Source organism: Dictyostelium discoideum, assembly GCF_000004695.1.
Source record: "Dictyostelium discoideum AX4 chromosome 1 chromosome, whole genome shotgun sequence".
NCBI classification, from domain to species: Eukaryota; Evosea; class Eumycetozoa; order Dictyosteliales; family Dictyosteliaceae; genus Dictyostelium; species Dictyostelium discoideum.
Genome location: NC_007087.3, coordinates 148692 through 174493, shown reverse-complemented (window position 1 = coordinate 174493; position 25802 = coordinate 148692). Strand labels below are relative to the sequence as shown.

At 29.6% G+C, this 25802-nt stretch overlaps 11 protein-coding genes across 11 annotated transcripts; 7 read left to right on the top strand and 4 right to left on the bottom strand.

Moving 5' to 3' along the window:
* Nucleotides 1–221: 221 nt before the first annotated feature.
* Nucleotides 222–662, top strand: DDB_G0267364 (hypothetical protein; the record flags this gene model as incomplete). Its single annotated transcript, XM_642603.1, has 1 exon — nucleotides 222–662. One exon carries the CDS (start codon nucleotides 222–224, stop codon nucleotides 660–662), a length of 441 nt encoding a protein of 146 aa, XP_647695.1.
* A 223-nt stretch (nucleotides 663–885) lies between these two features.
* DDB_G0267362 (hypothetical protein) lies at nucleotides 886–5129 on the top strand (the record flags this gene model as incomplete). The annotated part of the gene is made up of 3 exons (XM_642602.1): nucleotides 886–888; nucleotides 945–4938; nucleotides 5119–5129. The coding sequence occupies 3 exons, from the start codon at nucleotides 886–888 to the stop codon at nucleotides 5127–5129; spliced, it is 4008 nt and encodes a 1335-aa protein (XP_647694.1).
* Nucleotides 5130–5529: 400 nt separating this feature from the next.
* Nucleotides 5530–5873, top strand: DDB_G0267360 (hypothetical protein; the record flags this gene model as incomplete). The annotated part of the gene is made up of 2 exons (XM_642601.1): nucleotides 5530–5630; nucleotides 5837–5873. The coding sequence occupies 2 exons, from the start codon at nucleotides 5530–5532 to the stop codon at nucleotides 5871–5873; spliced, it is 138 nt and encodes a 45-aa protein (XP_647693.1).
* A 247-nt stretch (nucleotides 5874–6120) lies between these two features.
* On the top strand, nucleotides 6121–7269 carry DDB_G0267358 (hypothetical protein; the record flags this gene model as incomplete). The annotated part of the gene is made up of 1 exon (XM_642600.1): nucleotides 6121–7269. The coding sequence occupies one exon, from the start codon at nucleotides 6121–6123 to the stop codon at nucleotides 7267–7269; it is 1149 nt and encodes a 382-aa protein (XP_647692.1).
* A 282-nt stretch (nucleotides 7270–7551) lies between these two features.
* On the top strand, nucleotides 7552–11553 carry DDB_G0267356 (hypothetical protein; the record flags this gene model as incomplete). The annotated part of the gene is made up of 2 exons (XM_642599.1): nucleotides 7552–8464; nucleotides 8498–11553. 2 exons carry the CDS (start codon nucleotides 7552–7554, stop codon nucleotides 11551–11553), a joined length of 3969 nt encoding a protein of 1322 aa, XP_647691.1.
* An 828-nt stretch (nucleotides 11554–12381) lies between these two features.
* On the bottom strand, nucleotides 12382–13351 carry DDB_G0267354 (hypothetical protein; the record flags this gene model as incomplete). The annotated part of the gene is made up of 3 exons (XM_642598.1): nucleotides 12382–12648; nucleotides 12755–12958; nucleotides 13160–13351. 3 exons carry the CDS (start codon nucleotides 13349–13351, stop codon nucleotides 12382–12384), a joined length of 663 nt encoding a protein of 220 aa, XP_647690.1.
* A 118-nt stretch (nucleotides 13352–13469) lies between these two features.
* Nucleotides 13470–15911, bottom strand: DDB_G0267352 (hypothetical protein; the record flags this gene model as incomplete). Its single annotated transcript, XM_642597.1, has 1 exon — nucleotides 13470–15911. The coding sequence occupies one exon, from the start codon at nucleotides 15909–15911 to the stop codon at nucleotides 13470–13472; it is 2442 nt and encodes an 813-aa protein (XP_647689.1).
* A 3772-nt stretch (nucleotides 15912–19683) lies between these two features.
* Nucleotides 19684–20229, top strand: DDB_G0267350 (hypothetical protein; the record flags this gene model as incomplete). Its single annotated transcript, XM_642613.1, has 1 exon — nucleotides 19684–20229. One exon carries the CDS (start codon nucleotides 19684–19686, stop codon nucleotides 20227–20229), a length of 546 nt encoding a protein of 181 aa, XP_647705.1.
* Nucleotides 20230–20359: 130 nt separating this feature from the next.
* Nucleotides 20360–20965, top strand: DDB_G0267348 (hypothetical protein; the record flags this gene model as incomplete). The annotated part of the gene is made up of 1 exon (XM_642612.1): nucleotides 20360–20965. One exon carries the CDS (start codon nucleotides 20360–20362, stop codon nucleotides 20963–20965), a length of 606 nt encoding a protein of 201 aa, XP_647704.1.
* Nucleotides 20966–21605: 640 nt separating this feature from the next.
* On the bottom strand, nucleotides 21606–23208 carry DDB_G0267346 (hypothetical protein; the record flags this gene model as incomplete). The annotated part of the gene is made up of 4 exons (XM_642611.1): nucleotides 21606–21624; nucleotides 21992–22331; nucleotides 22526–22756; nucleotides 23178–23208. The coding sequence occupies 4 exons, from the start codon at nucleotides 23206–23208 to the stop codon at nucleotides 21606–21608; spliced, it is 621 nt and encodes a 206-aa protein (XP_647703.1).
* A 125-nt stretch (nucleotides 23209–23333) lies between these two features.
* DDB_G0267344 (hypothetical protein) lies at nucleotides 23334–25180 on the bottom strand (the record flags this gene model as incomplete). Its single annotated transcript, XM_642610.1, has 4 exons — nucleotides 23334–23567; nucleotides 23600–24052; nucleotides 24809–24984; nucleotides 25033–25180. 4 exons carry the CDS (start codon nucleotides 25178–25180, stop codon nucleotides 23334–23336), a joined length of 1011 nt encoding a protein of 336 aa, XP_647702.1.
* Between the last annotated feature and the right edge of the window lie 622 nt (nucleotides 25181–25802).

The window sequence follows — 25802 nt, the reverse complement described above, 5'->3', positions numbered from 1 at the left end:
TGGTTCCATTCAAAACTGACTACGAAGCTGCCAACACTAAAGTAGTCGAAGCTATTAACCATCGTAACTGCTACTCAGCCCAAGATGTTATAAAAAACATCGAAGCCATTATGAGTTACCACAATGTAATTAATCCGGTGTATCTCATCCATGGTACTGCTGAAGTTCAATTAGAGTATCTAAGATCAATTTTAGATAATAATATCCTTGCTTTGTTAAAGATGGTCGTACCAGACTGGTTACAAACTGATGTTGCAATCAAACTCAACACTCAAACCGATATCACCGAGTGTCGTGAAGCCATCACCGAGTTGGTTCTTAACAATGCTGATAAGTTCTCGAGAAGAAGACCTTCCGATTCTGCATCGAATACTGATGAGAAGTTTCTATTAAAAAAGAATCATGCTACTCCAAATCATAACTCTCATAACAGGAATTCCTTTGATGCTCAAGCTGATAAGATTAGAGCTGCAATATTACCCGAAATAAGAAAAGACTCTAAGGTAGACCTCAAAAAGATAAGAAGCAGTTTCATCGTTTACCGTCAAAACAAAGGCTACTGTCTCAATTGTGGTAAATCAAATCACTCCACATCTACATGTAGAATTGATCCGGTCGATGCCAAAGCCAATCCAGGTCCATCAGCCAAAAAGCAACAATGACTCGATGAAGGTGATGAGTCCAAGTCAAAGATTTTAAATAAAAATTATAAAATTTCACAATATCATCACCTTGAGGATAATGATTACCCAGTGAACAAAGATTCACTTTATACTCTTAACTCTTTTTATAATCAAAACATTGTTAAACAGTTACATCAACAAAGCCAGCAACATGATGTTCATAAAAACATCAACAAACTTAAAGAATACGTCAAAGACTCATATGGTATAAAACTAGTTCCTGATACAACCGTTCCAATTCCAAAAGCTGTTGAATCAGAGATGAAGTATAAACCACAGAAGATTGAATTTAATACTCCAACAGAGTTAACAAATGTTCAAGATAAAAACTATACTGTTAACATATTCAATCGTCCAAAGATATTAAATTCTAGTAAAGAATTAATTAATGATGAAGAAGATGAATTGCTTTACACAATTAAATTCGATAAAGAAACAAACAAACCAATCATCTCATTATTACATAGTACTGGTACAAGTGATACTGCTCTCATTCCGACTCTAAAATGTTTAATCGTTCCAAACAGAGAAAACATGGATAAACCCAAGATTATAATTAACTCTCATTCCAAAGAAAAACAATTCAAATTAATTCTCGATACTGGAAGTAATGTTAGTTTAATCAATAAGAGGTTGATTTCAAAAGATATGAAGAACCACGTTCACAAAACGAAAGCCAAGATTAACTTCCCGCTACTAGACGTCAAAGAAGAGTTTGTTGAACAAATCAATATACAAGTTAACAATGAAATTCATAACTTCTTTATTATAGAATTGGATATCATTGATGTACTTTTCGGTAATGATATCCTTAAGGACTCTATCATTAACCAAAAAGATAAAATAATCAAGTTGAATAACAGTACATACAAAATTAATTATCAACAGTCGAATCAATTACATTGTAATGTAAAAGCTCCAAGAAAACATGTTACCGTATCCAATGATAATCAGTCACAGTCACATAATCTACTAGATGATGATGAAGATATCAAAGAACAAGTTACAAAGTTTGTTGAAAGCATCCCATCACAACTTTGTGATATACTGGTTAAAACTAATCCAGAAGAAGAAGAGATACAAGCAGTACGTGATTTCATTAATGATTCATTCGAAGATGTTATAGTAGATAAACTTCCTGATATTCCAGATCAGATTAACAATTCCAGAAGAGGTAATATCATACATAATATCATAATAAAGAAAGATCAAGATGTTGAACCAACAAAGAAACAAATCTATTATTCAACAGATGATCATAAGAGACATGTCGAAGAAATGGTTATCAAATTTATAGATTTAGGTATTATCAAAAGATCAGAATCAAATTACTCATCTCCAATCATGTTATTAAAGAAGAGAGATTCATGGTGTGTAGTCCACGACTATCGTCAACTAAATAAAGTCACTGTTAGAGACGATCATCCATTCACTCCGGTTGATAGTCTTTTAAATCAATGTAAAGATTCAAAGCTTTTCTCAAAGTTTGACATGATTATGGGTTATTTCCAAGTGTTAATTAATCCAGAACACGCAAAGTACACCGCTTTCATTACACATATTGGTAAATTTGAATATACTAGAATGCCACAAGGTTTAGTCAACTCTCCATCCACATTCGCCAGATTGATGGTCGAAATATTTGGAAAAATCAAAAGTTTATTACAATACTTTGATGATCTTTTGGTTCATTCAAAACTCGACTACATGGTACATTTCATTGAAATAATTAGAATGCTTCTATATTGTAGAAAGTACCTATTATTCATTTCAAGAGAAAAGAGTGAAATGTTAAAGACTGAAGTAGATTTCCTTGGTTTCCACATTCATAAAGATGGTATATCTCCAAGAGCTGCAAAGGTTAGAGCTATCTCTGAGTTACCTGAACCAAGAAACGCCAAAGAAGCTGAAGCTGCATTAGGTCTTTTTGGATTCTTCAGGAGACACATTGAAAATTACGCTGAAAAAACCTATCACCTTTCCAAAGAATCAAAAGGAAAAAACAAGAAAACACTTTCTGATGAATCACTCAAAGAATTCAATAATCTAAAGAAAGAGTTTGAAGGTGAAAATATTGTCGCTATTCCAATTGAACAAGATAACTCCATACCAATAGATATCGAAAAGGTTAAAGCATCAACAGACATGCCAATCCATTCAGATAATAATAATCTAAACAATGGTAGTTTTCACTTGTATTGTGATGTTAGTGATAAAGCATTATCAGGTGTATTATATCAAATTCAAGGTAATAAATTCAAAGTCATTTGGTTTCACAGTAGAAAACTTACTGATACTCAAAAGAGGTACAGCATAGGTGATAGAGAGTTCCTTTCAATCATTGATTCTCTAAAGAAGTTTCAACATTTATTAATTGGTAAAAAGGTTTCAATCTACACTGATCACCAAAATCTTACATATATTATCAATAAGTCAAACGATAAACCGTTCACAAAGAGACAAGATAATTATATGAAATATATTAAAGAATTTGATTATGAATTAAGACATATAAGTGGTAAAAAGAATGGTATAGCTGATTTTTTATCTCGTAAATATGATAATTTCCAATGGGATGAATCGTTTTTAAATAAAATTAAGGAAGAACAAATCAATTCTCAATGGCTATTAGAGATGAAAAAGAATCCAAATTTATGCATTGAAGAAATTAATGATATCTGTTACCTTAGTGAAGATGGGTTCAAGAAATTAATCATCATAGATAAAGAAACTATTCATACCGTCATTAGAGAATATCACGATACCAAATATAGTGGTCATCACGCTTTAGATATCACATACAATAATATAAGACAAGATTACTATTTCAAAGAAATGTTTTCTATTATCAAGAGGTACATAAAGTCTTGTGCAACATGTCAATTGAACATTAACCGTAAAGATAATGGTATACTCCAAAGTTTAGAAATTCCCTTTGAAGTTTGGAGAGATATATCAATCGATTTCTTATCGCTACCAAAAACAATGTATGCAATAAACGGATTTACAGTTGAAGTCGATCAAGTTTGTGTCATTGTTTGTAGATTATCTAAAATGGTTCATATAGTTCCATGTCATAAGACAATAGATGCCCAACATACCGCTCAATTATTGTTGAATCATGTGTTCAGACTCCATGGTTATCCAAGAACAATCGTCTCCGATAGAGATCCAAGATTCCTTTCAGAAATATGGGAGAGATGGGCAAAGACGATGGATTCTAAACTCAAGATGACTGTGGCACACAGAGCACAAGCTGATGGTCAAACTGAAAGAATGAATAGAGAAATTATTAGAATATTAACTAAAGCCTCAACAGAGTATGGGGAGAATTGGTCAGATATCATTCCACTTATTGAATTTGCAATGAACTCATCAATGAGCAAGTCTACAAAGATGTCACCATTCCAAATCGTTTATGGATTCAATCCACCAACTCCCGTTAATCATTTCAATTCATTAACAAAGACTCGTATACCAATGAGCAACATCAAAAAGATTGTCCGTGATAATATACTAGATGCTCAAATCAATGCTCAAAAGTATTACAACCGAGGTCGTGGTGATGTTATCTTCGTAGTCGGAGAAAAGGTGATGGTTAAAAGAAAATTCTTCCAAACTAATCTTTCAAAAGATCTAATCTCTCACAAACTTGAATCCAAGAATTGTGGACCATTCATAATCACTGCCGTTCATGGTAATAATGTAACACTCGATTTAGTAGGTTATCCAAAGAAACACAATGTGTTCAACAAAGATCAAATCGTAAAACTATACGAGGACAGTGAGTGGTTAAGAGAAGAGATATCGATGCCGGAACCTGAGGAGATGGACGAAGCAAGTTACGAAGTTGAAAGTATTCTCAATCACGATAAAGTCAAAAAGATGTACCTAGTGAAGTTCAAAGGTTACCCAGAACCTGAATGGATCAAAGAAGTCGATACAGACTGTGAAGAGTTAGTCAGAGAGTATTGGAATAACGTGCAGAAGAAACAATTGAACTCAAGAAGAGAAAGAGAGAATGTAACTACAGAAGCCGTTGAGCCAATTGTGTCACCTCCACTCTCCCAAGAAGTTCAAAGTTCTCAAACATTGCAACCAATTACTCCAAGACAACAAAACTCCATCTCAAATCAAAGAAACCAATCAAAGAAAAGAAAATCAAGAAATCAAAATACTTCAAGTGATGATGATGAACTTGATCTTAGTTTACAAATTAAAACAACTAGATCAGGAAGAAAAGTTACACCCAAGAGTTTATAGTCCACCTCTGAGCCATAGCTAGCCTAAAGAAGGAAGGGGAAGGTGTTAGAGACTCAAAACTAAATTAATTTAAAGTTAGTATGAGCTCAACAACGTAACAAATTCGCGCATCTCCATGTAAAAATATTTCATTTAATTTTTATTTTTATTTTTTAATTTTTTATTTTTTCAGTCAAAAAATAAAAAATTAAATTAAAAAAAATTAAATTAAATTAAAATTTAAAAAAATAATAAAAATTCTGATTTTTCGGTTTAGTTGGAATAACGCCCTTACTTTTAATTATCTCTTTTATGTATGTTTACTTTTATGATATTAGTCTTTCACTCTTTCTATCCTTCATATTAAAAAACATTACTTTAAAGATTGGACTGTTTGATAAAAGATTGAACAAATGTGACAATGGATTGAAGATTAGTGTGAGTGACTTTTACACTTTTTTTTTTCTAATTTTAACATAAAACAAATACATTAAAACAAATAATTAGATACAATCCTTATATTTCGTATACAATGACACCTCATGATGAAGAAGTCGACTCTTCAGATTAGAGGAATAACAGTAGTATTTAAAACAAAATAAAAATGCATTACAATGGCCCTTCTGTTTGCAAGATTAACGCTGTACTGCTTAGGCGGTACAACGACACTTCCTACTCACATTGTAAACATGCATCTTTTATAAAGTAATATAAAACAAGATTGTATCAATTAATTTAATAATAATGCTCAAATACAAAGACACCACAATATAAATTATTAGTGGAATAACAGTTAAACAAAGACACCACAATATAAATTATTAGTGGAATAACAGTTAAATAAAGACACCACAATATAAATTATTAGTGGAATAACAGTTAAATAAAGACACCACAATATAAATTATTAGTGGAATAACAGTTATATTGATGCATTGTTATAATTAAAATAATTTAAGATAATATTTATTATCAATTAAATAATATAAAGACACCACAATAAAAATATATTAGTGGAATAACAGTTAACATATATTAATACTTATATTTAATTATTTAATTAAAAATTAAATTAAATTAAATTAAATAAATTAAATTAAATTATATAATTAAATTATGTAAATTAAATAAAAAAATTAAATTATAAAATTAAATTATATTTAATAAATTTTATATATAATTGTTGGTGAAAGTCATGTCATCAACTACTACTCATTCAAAGAAAGCCATCCGTAAAGCCAAAGTGTCTTCCACCGCCAAACGTGCCGCTGAAGTGACAACTGCCTCCGATGATGCTATTACTGTTCAAGTAAAATCAAAAAAGACTCTTCGTCCCACTGAAGTTGATGATGAAATTTATTCAACTGAAAGCACTGATGTATCCGACGTCGAAGTCAGAGAGAAAGTGCCAAAGAAATCAAAGACCAATTCGATTGAAGCTAAAACCATTGACGCTTTAAAAAATGCTGCCACTGCTGTCATCTTCATGAATCTCTTTACCATCCACTGCTCCCAGAATGGTGTTGAACCAACCTTGAAGACCATTATGGACAATGGTGCTGCATCAAATGAATTATTTCAATTGCTTCAACCTACCCACAATGAATCAGTTAAGAACAACGATAAAATTGAAGGTGAAACATTAAAGAAGCTAATCCACCGTAACTTTAGATCCAAGACTTTGGTTCCATTCAAAACTGACTACGAAGCTGCCAACACTAAAGTAGTCGAAGCTATTAACCATCGTAACTGCTACTCAGCCCAAGATGTTATAAAAAACATCGAAGCCATTATGAGTTACCACAATGTAATTAATCCGGTGTATCTCATCCATGGTACTGCTGAAGTTCAATTAGAGTATCTAAGATCAATTTTAGATAATAATATCCTTGCTTTGTTAAAGATGGTCGTACCAGACTGGTTACAAACTGATGTTGCAATCAAACTCAACACTCAAACCGATATCACCGAGTGTCGTGAAGCCATCACCGAGTTGGTTCTTAACAATGCTGATAAGTTCTCGAGAAGAAGACCTTCCGATTCTGCATCGAATACTGATGAGAAGTTTCTATTAAAAAAGAATCATGCTACTCCAAATCATAACTCTCATAACAGGAATTCCTTTGATGCTCAAGCTGATAAGATTAGAGCTGCAATATTACCCGAAATAAGAAAAGACTCTAAGGTAGACCTCAAAAAGATAAGAAGCAGTTTCATCGTTTACCGTCAAAACAAAGGCTACTGTCTCAATTGTGGTAAATCAAATCACTCCACATCTACATGTAGAATTGATCCGGTCGATGCCAAAGCCAATCCAGGTCCATCAGCCAAAAAGCAACAATGACTCGATGAAGGTGATGAGTCCAAGTCAAAGATTTTAAATAAAAATTATAAAATTTCACAATATCATCACCTTGAGGATAATGATTACCCAGTGAACAAAGATTCACTTTATACTCTTAACTCTTTTTATAATCAAAACATTGTTAAACAGTTACATCAACAAAGCCAGCAACATGATGTTCATAAAAACATCAACAAACTTAAAGAATACGTCAAAGACTCATATGGTATAAAACTAGTTCCTGATACAACCGTTCCAATTCCAAAAGCTGTTGAATCAGAGATGAAGTATAAACCACAGAAGATTGAATTTAATACTCCAACAGAGTTAACAAATGTTCAAGATAAAAACTATACTGTTAACATATTCAATCGTCCAAAGATATTAAATTCTAGTAAAGAATTAATTAATGATGAAGAAGATGAATTGCTTTACACAATTAAATTCGATAAAGAAACAAACAAACCAATCATCTCATTATTACATAGTACTGGTACAAGTGATACTGCTCTCATTCCGACTCTAAAATGTTTAATCGTTCCAAACAGAGAAAACATGGATAAACCCAAGATTATAATTAACTCTCATTCCAAAGAAAAACAATTCAAATTAATTCTCGATACTGGAAGTAATGTTAGTTTAATCAATAAGAGGTTGATTTCAAAAGATATGAAGAACCACGTTCACAAAACGAAAGCCAAGATTAACTTCCCGCTACTAGACGTCAAAGAAGAGTTTGTTGAACAAATCAATATACAAGTTAACAATGAAATTCATAACTTCTTTATTATAGAATTGGATATCATTGATGTACTTTTCGGTAATGATATCCTTAAGGACTCTATCATTAACCAAAAAGATAAAATAATCAAGTTGAATAACAGTACATACAAAATTAATTATCAACAGTCGAATCAATTACATTGTAATGTAAAAGCTCCAAGAAAACATGTTACCGTATCCAATGATAATCAGTCACAGTCACATAATCTACTAGATGATGATGAAGATATCAAAGAACAAGTTACAAAGTTTGTTGAAAGCATCCCATCACAACTTTGTGATATACTGGTTAAAACTAATCCAGAAGAAGAAGAGATACAAGCAGTACGTGATTTCATTAATGATTCATTCGAAGATGTTATAGTAGATAAACTTCCTGATATTCCAGATCAGATTAACAATTCCAGAAGAGGTAATATCATACATAATATCATATTAAAGAAAGATCAAGATGTTGAACCAACAAAGAAACAAATCTATTATTCAACAGATGATCATAAGAGACATGTCGAAGAAATGGTTCTCAAATTTATAGATTTAGGTATTATCAAAAGATCAGAATCAAATTACTCATCTCCAATCATGTTATTAAAGAAGAGAGATTCATGGCGTGTAGTCCACGACTATCGTCAACTAAATAAAGTCACTGTTAGAGACGATCATCCATTCACTCCGGTTGATAGTCTTTTAAATCAATGTAAAGATTCAAAGCTTTTCTCAAAGTTTGACATGATTATGGGTTATTTCCAAGTGTTAATTAATCCAGAACACGCAAAGTACACCGCTTTCATTACACATATTGGTAAATTTGAATATACTAGAATGCCACAAGGTTTAGTCAACTCTCCATCCACATTCGCCAGATTGATGGTCGAAATATTTGGAAAAATCAAAAGTTTATTACAATACTTTGATGATCTTTTGGTTCATTCAAAACTCGACTACATGGTACATTTCATTGAAATCATTAGAATGCTTCTATATTGTAGAAAGTACCTATTATTCATTTCAAGAGAAAAGAGTGAAATGTTAAAGACTGAAGTAGATTTCCTTGGTTTCCACATTCATAAAGATGGTATATCTCCAAGAGCTGCAAAGGTTAGAGCTATCTCTGAGTTACCTGAACCAAGAAACGCCAAAGAAGCTGAAGCTGCATTAGGTCTTTTTGGATTCTTCAGGAGACACATTGAAAATTACGCTGAAAAAACCTATCACCTTTCCAAAGAATCAAAAGGAAAAAACAAGAAAACACTTTCTGATGAATCACTCAAAGAATTCAATAATCTAAAGAAAGAGTTTGAAGGTGAAAATATTGTCGCTATTCCAATTGAACAAGATAACTCCATACCAATAGATATCGAAAAGGTTAAAGCATCAACAGACATGCCAATCCATTCAGATAATAATAATCTAAACAATGGTAGTTTTCACTTGTATTGTGATGTTAGTGATAAAGCATTATCAGGTGTATTATATCAAATTCAAGGTAATAAATTCAAAGTCATTTGGTTTCATAGTAGAAAACTTACTGATACTCAAAAGAGGTACAGCATAGGTGATAGAGAGTTCCTTTCAATCATTGATTCTCTAAAGAAGTTTCAACATTTATTAATTGGTAAAAAGGTTTCAATCTACACTGATCACCAAAATCTTACATATATTATCAATAAGTCAAACGATAAACCGTTCACAAAGAGACAAGATAATTATATGAAATATATTAAAGAATTTGATTATGAATTAAGACATATAAGTGGTAAAAAGAATGGTATAGCTGATTTCTTATCTCGTAAATATGATAATTTCCAATGGGATGAATCGTTTTTAAATAAAATTAAGGAAGAACAAATCAATTCTCAATGGCTATTAGAGATGAAAAAGAATCCAAATTTATGCATTGAAGAAATTAATGATATCTGTTACCTTAGTGAAGATGGGTTCAAGAAATTAATCATCATAGATAAAGAAACTATTCATACCGTCATTAGAGAATATCACGATACCAAATATAGTGGTCATCACGCTTTAGATATCACATACAATAATATAAGACAAGATTACTATTTCAAAGAAATGTTTTCTATTATCAAGAGGTACATAAAGTCTTGTGCAACATGTCAATTGAACATTAACCGTAAAGATAATGGTATACTCCAAAGTTTAGAAATTCCCTTTGAAGTTTGGAGAGATATATCAATCGATTTCTTATCGCTACCAAAAACAATGTATGCAATAAACGGATTTACAGTTGAAGTCGATCAAGTTTGTGTCATTGTTTGTAGATTATCTAAAATGGTTCATATAGTTCCATGTCATAAGACAATAGATGCCCAACATACTGCTCAATTATTGTTGAATCATGTGTTCAGACTCCATGGTTATCCAAGAACAATCGTCTCCGATAGAGATCCAAGATTCCTTTCAGAAATATGGGAGAGATGGGCAAAGACGATGGATTCTAAACTCAAGATGACTGTGGCACACAGAGCACAAGCTGATGGTCAAACTGAAAGAATGAATAGAGAAATTATTAGAATATTAACTAAAGCCTCAACAGAGTATGGGGAGAATTGGTCAGATATCATTCCACTTATTGAATTTGCAATGAACTCATCAATGAGCAAGTCTACAAAGATGTCACCATTCCAAATCGTATATGGATTCAATCCACCAACTCCCGTTAATCATTTCAATTCATTAACAAAGACTCGTATACCAATGAGCAACATCAAAAAGATTGTCCGTGATAATATACTAGATGCTCAAATCAATGCTCAAAAGTATTACAACCGAGGTCGTGGTGATGTTATCTTCGTAGTCGGAGAAAAGGTGATGGTTAAAAGAAAATTCTTCCAAACTAATCTTTCAAAAGATCTAATCTCTCACAAACTTGAATCCAAGAATTGTGGACCATTCATAATCACTGCCGTTCATGGTAATAATGTAACACTCGATTTAGTAGGTTATCCAAAGAAACACAATGTGTTCAACAAGGATCAAATCGTAAAACTATACGAGGACAGTGAGTGGTTAAGAGAAGAGATATCGATGCCCGAACCTGAGGAGATGGACGAAGCAAGTTACGAAGTTGAAAGTATTCTCAATCACGATAAAGTCAAAAAGATGTACCTAGTGAAGTTCAAAGGTTACCCAGAACCTGAATGGATCAAAGAAGTCGATACAGACTGTGAAGAGTTAGTCAGAGAGTATTGGAATAACGTGCAGAAGAAACAATTGAACTCAAGAAGAGAAAGAGAGAATGTAACTACAGAAGCCGTTGAGCCAATTGTGTCACCTCCACTCTCCCAAGAAGTTCAAAGTTCTCAAACATTGCAACCAATTACTCCAAGACAACAAAACTCCATCTCAAATCAAAGAAACCAATCAAAGAAAAGAAAATCAAGAAATCAAAATACTTCAAGTGAGGATGATGAACTTGATCTTAGTTTACAAATTAAAACAACTAGATCAGGAAGAAAAGTTACACCCAAGAGTTTATAGTCCACCTCTGAGCCATAGCTAGCCTAAAGAAGGAAGGGGAAGGTGTTAGAGACTCAAAACTAAATTAATTTAAAGTTAGTATGAGCTCAACAACGTAACAAATTCGCGCATCTCCATGTAAAAATATTTCATTTAATTTTTATTTTTATTTTTTAATTTTTTATTTTTTCAGTCAAAAAAATAAAAAATTAAATTAAAAAAAATTAAATTAAATTAAAATTTAAAAAAAATAATAAAAATTCTGATTTTCGGTTTAGTTTCATAACGCCCTTACTTTTAATTATCTCTTTTATGTATGTTTACTTTTATGATATTAGTCTTTCACTCTTTCTATCCTTCATATTAAAATACATTACTTTAAAGATTGGACTGTTTGATTTAAGATTGAACAAATGTGACAATGGATTGAAGATTAGTGTGAGTGACTTTTACATTTAAAATCACCTTTAAACTTACCTTTAAAATTAACTTTAAAATGACCTTGAAAATTACCTTTAAAATGACCTTTAAAATTACCTTTAAAATTACCTTTAAAATGCCCTTTAAAATTAACTTTATAATGCTCTTTAAAATTACTTAAAAATATGATTAAAAATTATATTAATAATTACATTTTAAAGCTCCTTAAAAATTGAATTTTAAAGTTTATTAATAATTACATTTAAAAGCACCTTATTTATAATGCTACAAAAATAAATAAAAAAAATTTAAAAATTATTTTAAAACTATAGTATGAAATAAAATTTTATGTGAACAATAAAATACACAGATATATTATTTTTTAATAATAAAATTTATTTTTAAATTTTAAAAATTAATTTAAAACTTTTATTGGGAAGAATTTAAGTAAAGTGCAGAATGAGGAAATTGAAAAGCTTCTTGTGCATCTTTTCTCATTTTAGCCTTAGAGTCAAATTTACTACTAAAATCATTTAATATTGAAATTAATCTCTTTATTAAAGGAACTGAATCTGGGTACCAGTGTTTCTCTTCACCTGTTTTACAAGAGTCAACAAACTCTTTTATGAAAATATCATTTTGATAATTTTCATAATTAATGTGGCTGAGAAAAAGAGAAAGTAAAGCAGGGGAAAACTATATTTCATTAAAAAAAAAAAAAAAAAAAAAAAAAAAAAAATTAATTATTTTGTAAATTTTGATTATATTAATTTATACACACAATTTCATTACCAAAAAATACTTGGCTATCGGAAATATAAACTTTAAGATTGTGGTTTTTTTCACCTTTTGAATAAATGGCTAAACTGTCAGCTACTTTTGTTCTTGTGTTACTTTCCTTATTACTTACCCATTTCGTTAACCTTGCAAAAATATTTTGACTGGTACAATCTTCGTTACTACCACCAGCTTGTTTAATTATTCCAGTAATAAAGAAATTTGAAACCTATTTATATAAATTATTTAATTTTTTTTTTTTTTTTTTTTTTTTTTTTAAACTATTAATCTGGTAACATACATCGCCATCTGAATATTATTTACTTTGACAAACTTTCTGAAGACTTTCGTATTCCAATATGTATGTTACACGTGGGTTTGTGGCTATTTGCACTGTTTCTTGGATTGGTGGAACAGTTGGCCTTGGAACTCTTCTAATTATTATTCTCTGGTTTTCCATTGGGTTTGGAACATTTGCATTTCCTAATACATTACCTATTGACAAATTATTAAATGATTCATCTCCGATAGAAATATTATTGTTTGTTCTTCTTTGGATTGGTGATTGATTAAAATCAGGTACATTACCATTTGGTGCTATAAAATTTGCAGATGAATTCATTTTAAAAAAATATGTATTGAAATCATTTTCGCTTTTTCAGTCTGCCCGAAAATGAAAAAAAATTAAAAAAAAAAAATCATTATTTACATAACAATGTAAAAATTATGTAAAAAAGTTTTTAATTTTTTGATTTTTTATTTTTTGAAGCCGAGAATTTATCGTGGCACTTGTAAATAATAAGGTAATTGGTATCATCAATTTGAATTGGTATAACATTATTTAGAATATTATCATATGTAATATAATTTAATTCATTTGAAAGAAAATGGTATTTATTAAATTGGTCACCAACATATTTGTCAAAATAATTTAATAATATTGCATGTTTTATTATGTTATCATCCATTTCAATCATTGATATTGAATTGATAATACCTGACCATCTACCTGAAAGTTCATTATCTGATGCAACTTCAACTGCATCACCAACATTGTATATTTCTTTATTATTTTTAATTGATGAGTGAAAAGTTATATTTTTATAATTTTGAAATAATGAATCTAATTTAATTTTTATGTTATCTAAATTATCTGGATTTTTTATTTTGTTACCAATAATTAATGCTGTACTTTCAGGTTCAATACTTTTTAATTTATCTACTGAATTAAAAAATTTCACCATGTTTAATTTGGTAACCCTTTCATATTGTTCATCCCTATTATTTGTATTATTTTTTAAATAATTTTTAATTCTTGATAATTGTGCTTCAAAAGTTTCAGCTGAAGTGTATTTTGGTGCACCCCAATTTTTTATATAAATTGGATAATGTAACAACAAGTGGAAATTCATTATTTCTGTTTCAATAATTAAATTTACTTTTGCATTAAACGATTCAATTAATACTTGAAGTGAATTTAAATCATTTTCATCAAAAGAGTCACTATATAATTTAAAACATATAGTTACTAATTGTTCCATAATTAAAAAATCATCATTTGATATTTGATTTTTAATTGATATTAAAAGGTAATATAATATTGATCTATTCTCTCTTCCTTTCCTTGTTTTATTTGCAAATAGTGAAATTGAAGGTTTTGGTTTGTTATCTATTATTTTTGCATTTTTTAAATTATTTAAAAAATTTGCAATTTTATTTTTATATTTATCAAAAATGTAATTTAAACATCTTTGTGCGACACCTAATAAAATATTATGTAATATGTCTGGTTGTGTTTTTAAATAATTAATGGACAAGGGTTCGACCCACCCTCTGTCCACACCTTTGATACCAATATCTTTTGCTTTTTTTTCCCATACTTTTTTTAATTCTATATCAGCATTTAATTCAGCATAATTTGGTTTGTTGGAGTGAAAATTTGTAATATCTTCTTGTTTTCTTAATGTACCTGATTTGCAAATAAATAAACCATCTCTTGGTTTGTCACATGTGTGACATGCATATTCATTTGAATTATGTCCATTAAGTTTACACGATGCTCTAAATTCTGGAATATCCATTGTCAGTCCAAACGGTACAACATCTATTTGTTCATTTTCAATAATTAAATTAAAGCCATTACCAATAAAAGATGAAAACAATGCCCTAATTGTTTGATGAAAATTAAGTAACCAATCATTTGGTACTACAAATAATAATAATTTATTATTTTTAAATTCATTTCCAATATAATTTTCTATATCCAGCATTATAGTATAATCTTTCTTGTTTTGACACTGCATACTATCAGTGAATATTCTAAGTAAAACAATTTTATTTTTATTTTTATTTTTTAAATCTTTAAATTGTTGACCACTTTTATAATTTGTATAAATTCCAGTTTCAAAATCTGTATCAAAATCTATTCTTTCAAAAAATTGCTTTTTATTTAATAAAGTTTCTAATACTTTTTTAATTTCAAAATAAAAAATTGAGTGATCATAATTTTTATTTATAAATGTTTCTCCTTTTATTTGAAAATCTTCCATAAATAATTTATCCATATATTGAGGTGTGTATCTTATTTGATTTAAATTGGTTTTATTTTTGTCAATAAAACTTTTAAATTTTTCAAGTAGCTTTAAACTTATTGAGTTTTCAATTCCCAACATTAAAAATTCAATTTCAGTTTCATTTAATTTTTTTTTTGATTTTTCATTATCTAAATTATTATTTAGATTATTATTTATTGGTTCGTTTTGAGCATTTTCATTTTCATTATTTTCATTATTTTCATTATTAATGTTTGCTTCATTTTCATCTATTCTAATTTCATTGTTTTCATCTTCACTATGTACCAACCCAATTATATCATGATTTTCTTCATTATCAATTGTTTGATTATTTTCATTATTTTCATTATTTTCTTGATAAAAAATTTCATCTTGGTTTTGGTTACATAAATGTTTACATGGGTCATCTGGATCATTTGTTGGATATTTTATTTTTTCACCAGTAATATCCATTAATTTTTTATAAAAGCTATCTCTTTTTTGATTATTTGTAATAATTTTATTTTGTTCATTTTTACATTTTTTGGTGTTGAAATGTCCATTTACATCATAAAATTGTTTATAAGAACGGTAATATGCAAGACAAAATGGACATATATTTTTATGCATAATATAATGAATAATAATATTTTTAAAATTCTTTAATTTTTCTCTGCAATTAATGCATGATATGTTATTTAAATTCATTTTGTTTGCTGGCTGGAAATTAAAAATAATATTTTTTTTTTTTTTTTTCCTCGAGTTTTTACGTTTTTTTTTTTTTTTTTTTCATTTTATTCAAATTTTAGCATTATAGAAAGTAGATATATGATTTAGTACACAGCGAAGAAAAAACCACCTTTAAATTCGCTTTTAATTAAATTTAAATTTGCTTTAAAGTCCTGAATTAAAGCAATTTTAAAGGTAATTTTAAAGGTGATTTTTAAGGTTACTTTAAAATTACCTTTAAAATTACCTTTAAAATTACCTTTAAAATTACCTTTAAAATTACCTTTTTAATCGCTTTAAAAGCGAGGTCCTGAGTTCGAAGCCGTTATTTAACGGATAAATTTTTTAAATTTTTTTTTTTAATTTTTCAAAAATTACCAAAAGGGATTCGATCCCCCGACCCTCTATCAAAGGATAGTCTCATCAACCATTACACCATTTGATTGCTTTGATGAAAAATTTAAAAATGATAGAATATTTTATCACCATTTTTTTGTTCTAAAATTACCAAAAGGGATTCGATCCCCCCGACCCTCTATCAAAGGGTATTCTCATCAACCATTACACCATTTGATTGCTTTGATGAAAAATTTAAAAATGATAGAATATTTTATCACCATTTTTTTGTTCTAAAATTAGATCTTTTTTATTAAAAACCTTAAATTTATGTTTAAAGGAAATTTAAATTCACTTTAAATCTACTTTAAATCTACTTTAAATCCTATTTAAAATTAATTTAAAATAAATTTTAAAGGTATTTTTAAATATCTTAAAAATTATCTTAAAAATTACCTTAAAAATTACCTTTAAAATCACCTTTAAAATCACCTTTAAAATTGCTTAAAAATTTATTTTAAAGCAAATTTTAAAGGCATTTTTAAATATCTTAAAAATTACCTTAAAAATTACCTTAAAAATGAATTTTTTAAACGCGGCTTTAAATTCAATTTAAATCTAATTTAAATCAACTTTTCTTTAAATTTGCTTTAAAGGTGCATTTTTCTTTGCTGTGTACTTAGAATTTTATATTTAGAGGGATATACCCCATTTTCAAAAAATGACGGGGAACCTATGACCCTGTCTATACCTTTTTCTTTTTAAAATATTAAAAAAAAAACTATAAAATCTGCCCAATTTATTGTAAAACTACACTAATGCAATAATATACCTGTGCACTCGTTAATTGTTTATTAATTATTAAAAATAAAAAATAAAAAATCTTTTTTTATATGTATGTTTATACTTATAATATAAATATGCAAAACAAATAATTAAATTTTTTTTTTTTTTTTTTTGATATTTTTCGCTTTTTGAAATGAGAAGTAAAATTTAAAATAAAATAATATAAAACCCAAGGCAACTGAAACACTTATTTTTTATTAATTAATAAAAATAATAATAATAGAATTCAATTGCCACTGAAACAAATAAATAAAGAATTAAAATTAATTTGGTTATCTTTTTAGTTTTTTTTTTTTTTAATTTTCTTAATTTTTTTTTTTTTTTTTATTTTCTTATTTTTTTTTTTTTTTTTTAATAAATTTGGAATAAATAGTGTAAAAATTGATTTGAAATGTATTTAAAATGCATTTAAAATGTATTTTAAAAAATATAATTACACAGCAAAGAAAAATGCACCTTTAAAGCAAATTTAAAGAAAAGTTGATTTAAATTGGATTTAAATTGAATTTAAAGCCGCGTTTAAAAAATTCATTTTTAAGGTAATTTTTAAGGTAATTTTTAAGATATTTAAAAATGCCTTTAAAATTTGCTTTAAAATAAATTTTTAAGCAATTTTAAAGGTGATTTTAAAGGTGATTTTAAAGGTGATTTTTAAGGTAATTTTTAAGATAATTTTTAAGATATTTAAAAATACCTTTAAAATTTATTTTAAATTAATTTTAAATAGGATTTAAAGTAGATTAAAAGTAGATTTAAAGTGAATTTAAATTTCCTTTAAACATAAATTTAAGGTTTTTAATAAAAAAGATCTAATTTTAGCACAAAAAAATGGGGATAAAATATTCTATCATTTTTAAATTTTTCATCAAAGCAATCAAATGGTGTAATGGTTGATGAGACTACCCTTTGATAGAGGGTCGGGGGATCGAATCCCTTTTGGGTAATTTTTGAAAAATAAAAAAAAAATTTAAAAAATTATTCGTAAATAACGGATTCGAACTCAGGACCTCGCTTTTAAAGCCATTAAAAAGGTATTTAGGATTTTTAGGTCTTAAATTACATAAAATGCCTTTTAATTATTATAAGCGGTTTTAATAATGTTTTAATCACTTTATAATAAATTTAAAAAAGTTATTTTTAATGTAATTTAAAATAACTTATCAATCCTTTTTTAAGCTTTTATTACACAGCAAAGAAAAAACCACCTTTAAATTCGCTTTAAAATTACCTTTAAAATTGCTTTAATTCAGGACTTTAAAGCAAATTTAAATTTAATTTAAAGCGAATTTAAAGGTGGTTTTTTCTTTGCTGTGTAATAAAAGCTTAAAAAAGGATTGATAAGTTATTTTAAATTACATTAAAAATAACTTTTTTAAATTTATTATAAAGTGATTAAAACATTATTTAAAAACCGCTTTATAATAAATTTAAAAGGTCATTTTTAATGTAATTTTAAATGACCTTAAAAATATCCTTAAAATTACCTTTTTAAAAAGCAAATTTAAAGCCAATTTAAAGCAAATTTAAATTGTATTTGCTTGAAATTGGCTTTAAAGGTGCATTTTTCTTTGCTGTGTAAGGTGCTTTAATGTAATTATTAATAAACTTTAAAATTCAATTTTTAAGGAACTTTAAAATGTAATTATTAATATAATTTTTAATCATATTTTTAAGTAATTTTAAAGAGCATTATAAAGTTAATTTTAAAGGGCATTTTAAACTTAATTTTAAAGAGCATTTTAAAGGTAATTTTAAAGGTCATTTTAAAGATAATTTTAAAGGTAATTTTCAAGGTCATTTTAAAGTTTATTTTAAAGGTGATTTTTAAGCACGGCGAAGAAAAAACCACCTTTAAAGCAAATTTAAATTTAATTTAAAGCGAATTTAAAGTCCTGAATTAAAGCAATTTTTAAGGTAATTTTAAAGGTAATTTTTAAGGTTACTTTAAAATCACCTTAAAAATTACCTTTAAAATTACCTTTTTAATCGCTTTAAAATAAATTTAAGGTTTTTAATAAAAAAAGATCTAATTTTAGACAAAAAAATGGGGATAAAATATTCTATCATTTTTAAATTTTTCATCAAAGCAATCAAATGGTGTAATGGTTGATGAGAGTATCCTTTAATAGAGGGTCGGGGGATCGAATCCCTTTTGGTAATTTTTGAAAAATTAAAAAAAAAAATTTAAAAAATTTATCCGTTAAATAACGGCTTCGAACTCAGGACCTCGCTTTTAAAGCGATTAAAAAGGTAATTTTAAAGGTAATTTTAAAGGTAATTTTAAAGTAACCTTAAAAATTACCTTTAAAATTACCTTTAAAATTGCTTTAATTCAGGACTTTAAAGCAAATTTAAATTTAATTTAAAGCGAATTTAAAGGTGGTTTTTTCTTCGCTGTGATTTCTAGGATAACTCCATCTTTTTTAAAATATGCTGAGTTAATTATAATTAATTCAATTATTCACTGATAGGTCATTTGACTGCAAACAAAATGAATTTAAATAACATATCATGCATTAATTGCAGAGAAAAATTAAAGAATTTTAAAAATATTATTATTCATTATATTATGCATAAAAATATATGTCCATTTTGTCTTTCATATTACCGTTCTTATAAACAATTTTATGATGGAAATGGACATTTCAACACCAAAAAATGTAAAAATGAACAAAGTAAAATTATTACAAATAATCCAAAAAGAGATAGCTTTTATAAAAAATCAATGGATATTACTGGTGAAAAAATAAAATATCCAACAAATGATATAGATGACCCATGTAAACATTTATGTAACCAAAACCAAGATGAAATTATTTATCAAGAAAATAATGAAAATAATGAAAACAATCAAACAATTGATAATGAAGAAAATCATGATACAATTAGGTTGCGACATAGTGATGATGAAAATATAATAGATCAAAATGGAGCAAAAAATAATGAAAATAATGAAAATAATGAAAATGGTCAAAATGAACCAATAAATAATAATCAAAATAATAATTTAGATAATAAAAAATCAAAAAAAAATTAAATGAAACTGAAATTGAATTTTTAATGTTGGGAATTGAAAACTCAATAAGTTTAAAGCTACTTGAAAAATTTAAAAGTTTTATTGACAAAAATAAACTAATTTAAATCTAATAAGATACACACCTCTATATATGGATAAATTATTTATGGAAAATTTTCAAATAAAAGGAGAAACATTTATAAATAAAAATTATGATCACTCAATTTTTTATTTTGAAATTAAAAAAGTATTAGAAACTTTATTGAATAAAAAGCAATTTTTTAATAGAATTGATTTTGATACACATTTTGAAACTGGAATTTATACAAATTATAAAAGTGGTCAACAATTTAAAGATTCGAAAAATAAAAATAAAAATAAAATTGTTTTACTTAGAATATTCACTGATAGTATGCGGTGTCAATACAAGAAAGATTATTCTATAATGCTGGATATAGAAAATTATATTGGAAATGAATTTAAAAACAATAAATTATTATTATTTGTAGTACCAAATGATTGGTTACTTAATTTTCATCAAACCATTATGACATTGTTTTCATCTTTTATTGGTATTGGCTTTAATTTAATTATTGAAAACGAACAAATAGATGTTGTACCGTTGGGACTGACAATGGATATTCCAGAATTTAGAGCATCGTGTAAACTTAATGGACATAATTCAAATGAATATTCATGTCACACATGTGACAAGCCAAGAGATGGTTTATTTATTTGCCAATCAGGTACATTATGAAAACAAGATGATATTACAAATTTTCACTCAACCAAACCAAATTGTTGTAGGGAATTTTCAATAAAATTTCACTACAGTAGCGTAGTTAATTTTATTATTTAATTTCACTACAGTAGCGCAGTGAAAAAAAAAATCACTGACCCTAAATGTGTTTTTTCAAAAAACATTTAAAGTTTATTAAATTATTATCTTTTCACAGCGAAGAAAAAACCACCTTTAAATTCGCTTTAAATTTAAATTTGCTTTAAAGTCCTGAATTAAAGCAATTTTAAAGGTAATTTTAAAGGTAATTTTTAAGGTTACTTTAAAATTACCTTTAAAATTACCTTTAAAATTACCTTTAAAATTACCTTTTTAATCGCTTTAAAAGCGAGGTCCTGAGTTCGAAGCCGTTATTTAACGGATAAATTTTTTAAATTTTTTTTTTAATTTTTTCAAAAATTACCAAAAGGGATTCGATCCCCCGACCCTCTATCAAAGGATAGTCTCATCAACCATTACACCATTTGATTGCTTTGATGAAAAATTTAAAAATGATAGAATATTTTATCACCATTTTTTTGTTCTAAAACTAGATCTTTTTTATTAAAAACCTTAAATTTATGTTTAAAGGAAATTTAAATTCACTTTAAATCTACTTTTAATCTTCTTTAAAATTACTTTAAAATAAATTTTAAAGGTATTTTTAAAATATCTTAAAATTATCTTAAAAATCACCTTAAAAATTACCTTAAAAATTGCTTAAAAATTTAATTTAAAGCAAATTTTAAAGGCATTTTTAAATATCTTAAAAATTACCTTAAAAATTACCTTAAAAATGAATTTTTTAAACGCGGCTTTAAATTCAATTTAAATCCAATTTAAATCAAATTTGCTTTAAATTTGCTTTAAAGGTGGTTTTTTCTTCGCTGTGAAAGTCATGTAAGCCAGTATGCCAAGTCGTGATGTACTTCGGCATTAACATAATGCCAGTGAGCTTCTGCAGTTTGAACATGTTGTATATGGCATAGAATGTCTTTCCTTTACCCGTTTGCAATGTATTGATTCGGGTCGTGATACCAGAAGGATCTTTCTCTAACTGGTACTGCAACCTGGTGGTCATTGGAATTGACATCTCGTCCCTCAGGTAATTCCCTGGTGATTTCTTTGAACCGTTCAGGGTTCCAACCACTATTCAACATAAATTGTTTAAATTCAGCTAAACAGTTAATGTGTAGCTCTTTACGGTCCTTCGAAGCTGAGCCGAATACACGATCTGGTACCTTGACAAAAGATCTCCGTCCTTGGACGACCTTAGATTCAATCCGGTATTTAACGAAACGTGCGCAGTACGCCCTTGCCTTACTGTAGAACTCATCATTGTAGTCTTTAACCGTAAATCCATGATTACCAATGATAAGCGTTGCCGTAGTGCGCATCGCCCTACCCCTTAGTCTGCAAAGATACTAAGGAGTAACAACTGATTCAACATTGATCGATGACCGTTAATTGTTGAGAAGGCTAACGGAGGTTTGTGCTTGAACAGATGGGTAATATAATCTATCTGCCGATGTGACTGACGGTTATCAATTAAGAACGTCATGGGTTTCATCATAACATCCGCTTGCTCTTGATACAGCAACTGCACCAAAAGACTGGGGAATTCGATACATTCGTGATAAGAACTAAACTGCCGTTGTTCGTTAGCGCGCGGTAAGCAATGATCCAACTTGCTTGGGTCACGCACCATTACCGAGTACAGAATCATTTCAGCATGAACGATATTCACCTGTAGAAGTCGGTTAAGTAACTCTAAGAACTGATCAAGCACAATCCCTACGTCATCTGGCTACATTCTGCCCTTTCAGTCGTAGGTTTAAACCAGCAGTATTATCACGAATACCACACGTTATATAAATTGCATCTTCACGATGAATGATAAACGGATCCACCGTAGAAGAAGTATCCAGGTGTTTAGTGGACAACATCTTCTGTTATAAAGCAGCATCAAATTCTGTTGCGGACACGTGCCCAGCAATGGCTTCGTTTTTCCCTATCTTGCCCAGTACGTTGAAATACGGGATCGACATAGCCAACTTACCATAACAGCGCTCATAAACACCCGAACGATATTTATGCTGACAATACATTAGTGACCTTATACGCAGCAGTTTACCTTCATCTTTCTCATGAATGGCTTACATCTGACCACTGTCGTCTACGTAATACTTACCCGCCATTACACCGGACCAGCCTGGACGCATTATTACCGGTACTGTAATTTGAGTACCTCAATCCTCACCAAGATGGACGCGCTGTATGGCCTAACCGACCAATTGTAACTTACGGTTAAACCATTCTGAATCCTCCAATGGTTTCTTGGTAAAGATCATGGCCTCAGTAGCAGAATGTGATTCAACAAAGGCTTCATAGAAGCTACCAATACCTTGACCGTAACAGGACGAACAAAGATCCTGGAGTTATGGTCGGTTAGGTAACCACATGAGATAAACACCTGAGCAGTCTGGCCATCGGAAACACCGCCTTGTTTGATATCCTCAGCGATTTGATTCTTTGGAAATTTATCAGGGTTTTTGATATGGCCCAGTCCTTTCTTATAAGCCTAGCCGATAGATTTCTGGAACTAAACCAGACCTGCTCGAACTTGACGAATAATAGAATCTCTAAATAGTCAACCATACTTGCAGTAGTGACATATTCAGGAATTCTTGCAACAAAGGCGTTGTTGATATGGTTAATGGTACGGGCTTGTAATGAGTTAAATTTCACTACATCGATGAACCCACCGGTCAGATCAGTGCCCATTAGTTGTACAATGATCATATCGTAGTCACGATACCCTTCGGTCAGTATGTTACGGATACCTTTGTTTGAAATGCGGAACCCTGTTAAGAAATGCCGCTTACCCAGAGCCATCCCTTCTTGGAACTTCTGAATTGGCCAGCTGGCTATCAGAGGACGCACCAACATCTCAAAAGTTTTATCCTCAGCGAGAACCTGAACTTTAGGATTATTACACTGAGGATCTAACGACCAGATCTGCTCTCCATTCATTAGCAAATCTTGCCGATCTGCTTTAAGCGGCCCCTTCAGTTAACAATTGACGTTCAAAGCGAATACCACGACAAGCTTGCATGTGTTTATACATCTGCACTGGTCGATTACGACCTAGTGGAGATACACTTTCATCCATCAAATTGTCAATACGCATTGGATTCTCATGACGCAATAACTTACCTACTGCTTTCTGCATTGCCGGTGTATTGGCAATGATAATAGACGGTTTGTGTACCAGCCGCCAGAACAGACGAATGTCTGACTCACCAGCCAAACGAGTTGGTACATTACGCCAAGGGAGGGCGTACTTGTCTACTTGAGTAATAATAGATAAAGTACCGAAGTGCATTAACTTAGGCACTGCATAGGAAACCAAATATTCCCTCATCTTTTCCAACAGGATGATATACACTGGTACAATCATTACTGGATCACGAGTTATCACAAACCTCCCATAAGGTGCTCGATAACGAGCAGGATATGTTGGGAAGTCATGGTTCTTCTTAATGCGAAGAATCTGCTCTGCCCCATAATACAAGCGATCAGTTAACGCTAGCAGCTCTACTTCATGTTCAATCACCCAGCTCACATGATGATCACGGTTTGCTTTGGACTGATAGATAGGACTGTTGGACATCAACTCAAACTGTTCAATAGAGTTTTAGTGATAGAGGCGTTATCCACGATGACATCTGTACGCACGCCATGTCGGTGCATCTTCATCTTTAAAGACATGAACGATAACACCTTTACCCTCATGACTGTCAGAGATCTTGAAACGCACACCTGCCACAATGCATTTAACAAAAGAGATCTAAGCACGCCAGTAGCCGATAGGAACTTGTTATAGATCTGAACACCTTTATCCATCGCCAAGATTGCACCAGTTTGGGCATTCATTCGACGATCCAAACCACCGGTATCAGATATGGCATTATTGACCAAAGTGTTCAGACTAGGCTCTAACATTAAGGTATGTGGGTGACGACTCAATAATGTTTCATACACACCACGCAGATTGATAGGAAAGTCACGGTCTGCTTTTTCATAGGGGTCGGATTGTTTATCATAGAACTGAACTTCTGAACGACCTGTACGCAGGCGGTTGGACTTGATGGTAATGTTGATTACCGTTGCACTAGGTCGCCGTACACGCATTTATCCAAGATGACATCCACTTCCATCAATGCTTTCGCAGTCATGTTGACCAGACCAACATCAGATTCGATATTGCGCATTGCGAATAAAAAACCATCATCCCGAATTTGTTCCCCGATCACTGGATAAGGTTTGTAGTTGTTTAACAAGTACATTGTTCTCACCCCATTGCAATAAACGACTCTCCATCTTATCACACGCCATGGCATTAACGAATGATTCCGTAGCAATCATTCCATCCTGTTCGACTTCTGGTAGTGACATGAAACACACGTTAGTTTCACACCCGTATTTAGTCACCGCCCTCTGTCAAATTAGGGGAGTGTGCAAAAATTGTCCCCCGCCGCAAGGTGCTCACCTGGTTGAAGACGCTGTAGGTTCTTCGATACCAACACATATTTGAAACCAAACGAATGATTACGGGTATGGTACGTTGGAATACATAACACACCGAATACATGCGATTGTTCTAAAGCACGCGATTTGCTACATTTGATACCTTCTGGTAGACCACATACGTCTCAGGGTTCTGTTTAATTACAAATTTAATTTATTAAATTATATTTTATATTAAATATATATATATATATTATGAATAACATTTATTTATTTGAATTTCCCA